At 34.8% G+C, this 6,213-nt stretch overlaps 1 protein-coding gene across 1 annotated transcript; it reads left to right on the top strand.

Moving 5' to 3' along the window:
* Positions 1-510: 510 nt before the first annotated feature.
* LOC115960166 lies at positions 511-5,538 on the top strand. Its single transcript, XM_031078922.1, is given in 4 exon segments — positions 511-886; positions 1,785-2,041; positions 5,223-5,333; positions 5,336-5,538. Coding segments are annotated over 4 exon segments (840 nt in total). The 5' UTR covers positions 511-528; the 3' UTR covers positions 5,450-5,538.
* The last annotated feature ends 675 nt before the right edge of the window (positions 5,539-6,213 follow it).

The following is a 6,213-nucleotide window of genomic DNA, read 5'->3' as shown; positions in this document are numbered from 1 at the left end:
TCTATTGGTCCACTACAGTAATAGTAAGGATACAACTTATTTCTTAATAATTTTTACAAATTATTAGTTCAACATTTTTCTATCGAAGGATATTGATACAATTTTCAATCCCAATCTAATATTTCAAGAACTTTAAAAAATTATTAAAAAAAATCCAATCCCAATCTGCAAGTTTCTGCTTTTCACAAAAAAATTCCTTAAATTTTGTCTTTAAAAAGCCACGCGTCATAAATCTGTGTTTCAAACTCTGCAGAAACATAAAAACTCCATGCACGAAGCCACGTACCCCCATGTCTCTATCCAAACTTCAACCATATCTCTCTCTCTCTCTCTCTCTCACACACACACACTCACCATTTGCTTCTCCAAATTCTGACCAAACCAAGATCAAGAAAGAAACTAGGACAGCTTATAAAACCATATCACTGCAAAGTCTCAAACTTTGCATCATAACCTTAAAGTCCCTTTTTTTTTTTCTTTTTCCAAAAGCATAAACATCATCATATTCACACATAGTATACTACAAATATGGTGAAACTATCATCTGCAAGAGAGAGTCGAATGTACGGACCTCCACTAGCTCGAAACAGATTGGAGTACATAAACGCGGGGCTATACTTGTTTGCCACCCTTGTTCTTCTTGGTGGGTTTGAGGCTCAACTCTCAAGCGAGCCCAAATCTGGTCTTGTTATTTTGCTCATAGCTTTGGCGCTTATCATATTGGTCCATGTGCATGACCTTGTGGCTCATGTTTCTGGGATCGATTGCCGGTTACAGTTGATGGAGCTCGACCTACAGCTCGCGCTCGTCGAGTTCGCGGTTCCTGTGGTTCAGATGCTCGGATCCATTCTTTTTTTTCTTGGGGATTCTTTTCCTTTTTATTCAGGTACGATCATTGTTTAATGACCAAATTTAGTGATTTTTTTTTTTTCTTTTTTTTGGGTATTCTATGCAGTGTTTTATAAGTGTAAATCCCAACAAATAAATCCATCACCGGACCGCCAACACTGGTTGCTTGGAGTGATGTCTCTGACTACCAGACCCGTGACCCAATCATGACTAGATGAGGGAGGAAAAGTCACTGAGCCTACTATCGACGGAAATTTTTTAGTTTAATTATATTTTACTTGCAAACAAATTCTTGAAAATGAAAAATGCTGAATATTTTACTTTAAAATAAACAGAATGGAGTCATTCTAGAATTAATTTTTGTATCAGTTTTAGAATTCTAGCTTCAATTACTTATTTGGCCCCATCTTTTTTTTTTTTTTTTGGGTTAATTATTTTTATGCTGTGTATAAGAATATAAGATGGTGAATTTTTAAACTATTTTATCTATAGAAGCATGTTGGGGTGGTTAGTTTGATTGTTGTCTATTTTGATTTTTAGTGTGCCCCAGCTCTTCAATTCAGTGAGTTTTTTTCCTCCAATTTCAATGAATCTCTTATCATCGAATATTGGGACGTGTGTTCAAAAAACAAACCAGCAATGTTAAGAAGACATTATAAGTTTAAATTTTATTGTATCTATTAAAAAAATAAGGTTCAATTTGTTTTGCTGTGTGTTTCTTGTAGTATAGACTTAAATTTGTGGATTTATGCAACCTTATACGAGCTCTCAAAAGACTCAAATGGAATGTGCTTTTAACTCACCATTAATTAGAGTATTTAGTATTAAATTTGTCTACCCGTTTTGGCTAGCTAGTTTAAATGAATTTGTACATAGTAGCACAATAGAATTTCCCATGAGTTTCAATTTCTAATTTGTTGTGACCACAAAATAAGTGCAGGAAGAGAAAGGATATGATTACTTCAAATTGCAAAAGCATGGTTTGAACATGCTAATTGCTGGCCCAGTCCTATGGGTGCTTGGATCGATCCACAACTCATGCCAAATATATGAGAGAGCTGGAGGGCATGTCCAAATCTTGCAGCATAGTGTCCACATTCCATTTTTAATGGGAAGTTTGTTGTTCATGGTGGGTGCAATTCTCAACAGCCATGAGCAAGCTGGATTAGCCCATTATGGACTAGAGCTACTGGTAAGTTTCCTAATAATCCCATCTTTGAGTTTTTGTTAATGGGAAGGGATTTACTTCATTTTGTCTCCAAAATTAACAATCGCAATGACCCGAAAACAAAAAGTCTTGAAAATTGAGTTACATGAGCAGCGCATGTTAATGAGCTTCCTATTTAGGCCTAGACTTAGGGGTGGCAAAATCAACACAAACCTATTTGTCCACCCAAACCCACCTACTTAAATTAGACCCAAACCCACCCAATTATTAATTGGGTTAAATGGGTATTAACCTAATTAACATTAATGTTTATTGGGTTTTAATTGGGTACCCAATTATGATCCAACTATCATTTCTACAAATCACCCAACTCTAAAATGCCCCAAAACCACTAAAATTACCAAAATACCTCTTCAACCTAAAAATGACCAAAATACCCCTAAAACCTATTAAAAAAAAACCCAAAATACCCCTTAAACTTAAAAAAATGACCAAAATACCCCCCAAAACCCAAAAAATGACCAAAATACCTTCAAAACCTAAAAATTACCGAAATACTCCCAAAACCCAAAAAATTACCAAAATACCCCCAAAACCTAAAAATTACCAAAATAACTCCAAAACCTACAAAATGACCAAAATGCCCCCTCAACCCAAAAAATGACCAAAATACCCCCCCCAAAACCTAAAAATTACCAAAATACCCCTGAAACCCAAAAAATAACCAAAATACCCCTAAAATCCAAAAAATGACCAAAATACCCCTGAAACCCAAAAAATGACCAAAATACCCCCGACACCCAAAAAGTTACCAAAATACCCCCGAAACCTAAAAATTACCAAAATACCCCTGAAAACCTAAAAATGACCAAAATACCCCTAAAACCTAAAAATGACCAAAGTACCCCCAAAACCTAAAAATTACCAAAATCCCTCTAAAACCTAAAAAAGGGGCAAAATAACCCCAAAACCTAAAAAATGACCAAAATATCCCTAAAACCTAAAAAATGACAAAAATACCCTCGAAATCTAAAAAAATGGCCAAAATAACCCCGAAGCCTAAAAATTGATCAAAATAATCTAGAAACCTAAAAATGACCAAAATACCCCCCTAAAACTATAAAATGACCAAAATACCCTCAAACCTATAAAGTGAAAAAATACCCCTAAACCTTTAAAATGACCCAAATAAACCCAAAACCTCTAAAATGGCCACAAACAACCTGAAACCTCTAAAATTACCAAAAATACCCTGAAACCCCTAAAACAACCAAAATACCCCTCAAAATATTTAAAATGACCAACATACCACTAATCCTATAAGATGAACAAAATACACCCGAAGCCTCTAAAATTACCAAAATAGGGGTTTGGGGTATTTTGGATGTTTTGAGGGTATTTTCGTTAAATTAAAGGTTCTAAGAGTATTTTAGTCATTTTGTAGGTTTTGAGGTAATGTCACTAATTTTTTAGGTTTTAGGGCTGTTTCGTTAACTTTTAGATTTTGGTTCCATTTTTTTGTAATTTTCTAGGTTTTGGAGGTCGTTTAATAACTTTTTAGGTTTTGGGGATATTTCAATCATTCTTTAGGTTTCTGAGCTATCTTAGTCATTTTTAGGTTTAGGGGGTATTTTGGTCATTTTTTATGTTTAAGGAGTATTTTGGTCACTTTTTAGTTTTAGGAGAGATTTGGGTTTTTTTTTAGATTTAGGGTGTATTTTTATCGACTTATAGGTTTAAGGGCCATTTTTGTCATTTTATAGGTTTCGGAGTATTTTGGTCATTTTAAGGTTTAGGGGTTATTTTGGTCATATTTAGGTTTCAGGGGTACTTTGGTCATTTTTTAGGTTTCAAGGGGTGTTTCAGTTAATTTTTGGGTTTCGAGGGTATTTCAATCATTTTTTAGGTTTCGAGGGTATTTTGATCATTTTTTGGTTTCTAGGTTATTTTGGTCAATTTTTTGGCTTCGGTGTTATTTTGGCCATTTTTAAGGTTTTGGGGGTATTTTCGTCATTTTTAGGTTTTGGCGTTATTTTGGTTAATTTTTAGACTTCAAGATTATTTTGGTAATTTTTTAGGTTTCGGGGGTATTTTGGACATTTTTTGGGTTTTGGGGGTATTTTGGTCATTTTTAGGTTTGGGGGGTATTTTGGTCTTTTTTTTTTGTTTCAGGGGTATTTTGGTCATTTTCTATATTTCGGGGGGTATTTTGGTAATTTTTAGGTTTCAAGGGTATTTTGGTCATTTTTTGGATTCTTGGGGGTATTTGGTCATTTTGTAGGTTTTGTGATTATTTTGGTAATTTTTAGGTTTTAGGGGTATTTTGGTCATTTTAAGATTTTTAGGGTATTTTGGTTTCGGGGGGTATTTCGGTCATTTTTTGGGTTTCGGGGGTATTTTGGTAATTTTTTGGGTTTTAGGTGTATTTTGGTCCTTTTTTTAGGTTTTGGGGGTATTTTGGTAATTTTTAGGCTTCAGGGGTACGTTGGTCATTTTTTGGGTTTTAGGGGTATTTTGGTAATTTTTTGGATTTCGGGAGTATTTTGGTAATTTTTTGGGTTTCGGGGGTATTTTGGTAATTTTTTGGGTTTTTGAGGTATTTTGGTCATTTTTATTTTGGTCATTTTTTTGTGTTTTGGGGGTATTTTTAGGTTTCGAAGGTATTTTGGTAAATTTTTGGGTTTCAGGGGTATTTTGGTCATTTTTTGGATTTCGAGAATATTTTGGTCATTTTTTGGGTTTCGAGGGTGTTTTGGTCATTTTTTGGGTTTCTGGGGTATTTTGGTCATTTTTTGGGTTTCTGGGGTATTTTGGTCATTTTTTGGGTTTTAGGGAGTATTTTGGTCATTTATTGGGTTTTAGGGAGTATTTTGGTCATTTTTGGGTTTTTGGGTATTTTGGTCATTTTTGAAGATTTTAGAGTACTTTGGTCATTTTCACTTTAGTGGCATTTTGGTAATTTTGATAATTGGATAATTGGGTGGGTTAGGGTTTACCCATAATAATTGGGTTGGGTTGGACTTGGGTTAGAAGCAATTAGTTAAATGGGATTTAAATTGGTAAATGGGTTTTATATGCCCAACTCAATTATGTCCAGCCCAAACCCACCCATTTGCCACCCCTAGGCCTAGTAAATCACCCAAGTAATGCTCCACACAGCTTGAGTAATATTATTATTTTAATTATTGGAAGTGTCTCTATGCAGGGTAGGACTTGGATTTGGCTAGGCATTTTTGGAAGCCTGTTGTTCTTTATTGGTGGATTAGCAAATGTAATTAAGGTGTTCAAGATGGAACAAATTGATGGACTAAGGATGTTGAGAAATTGCGGGGAGGGGCACATGACCGACTTATCCATGAAAGGGAAGGCCGAGTACCCCTCATCCTAGAAGATCATCAGAGAAGAAAAATAAGGCAAGTCGAGGAAGTATAAGTGTTACCTGCACCTGCAGCTTCAACTCCATATAAGGATGTCCTCGTTGGTCAGTCCTAAATAATATTTGTTTTAGTAACAACAGCCTTGGTTCTTTGATTTACCTTACATTTTCTCGACTTGCCTGTACTTTATGTGGTTCAATATAACTCATTTTGATGTGTTACAACTCAGTTTGATGTGTTGCGAAAGAGACACAAGTGATTTCATTTTCTGTCTTCTCTCTCAAGAGCCTAAACTGAATGTCTAAGTTACATTAGTCTCAGGCCTTTAATTTGGGCTCTAGTTACCAGTAAAGTAGATTTTTGCCTCTTTCTCAATTGTCATTGACATTACTAGCTAGCTCTCGATCATATGGTGCAGCAAAAGTTAGAAATTTGTCCTATTGCACGATTTAAAAGTAGCAGTGTAGCACAGGGTCCCATTCTTTGAGCATAGTTCAACATTTATTTGTGCTGCACTGGTATTGGTGGCTAGTCAAACTAGCTGAGCAGGGCTCTCACTCCGCTGGGCTGAACGTGTGTTCAATTTGGGCTTTTACCGTTTTACAAATTGTTCCTTTTTTTTCTTTTTCTTTTTTTCCTTTTGGGCCAATTTTGCCATTCCTATTACTGTTTTATAAATGGATGGACTAGATTATAAATGAGCTTCTTTCAAAACTTCACATTTTCAAAGTCAAATATATTTTAACATATTTTCAGAAAAAGAAAAAAGAAAAAAAAGTTAAATAAGTTGTGTGCATTTATAAGCTTATGTAAAATCCA

The sequence above is a fragment of the Quercus lobata genome, chromosome 9 (assembly GCF_001633185.2).
Source record: "Quercus lobata isolate SW786 chromosome 9, ValleyOak3.0 Primary Assembly, whole genome shotgun sequence".
NCBI classification, from domain to species: Eukaryota; Viridiplantae; Streptophyta; class Magnoliopsida; order Fagales; family Fagaceae; genus Quercus; species Quercus lobata.
Note: the sequence above shows the minus strand (reverse complement) of the source record. Positions and strands in the feature narration are given on the sequence as shown.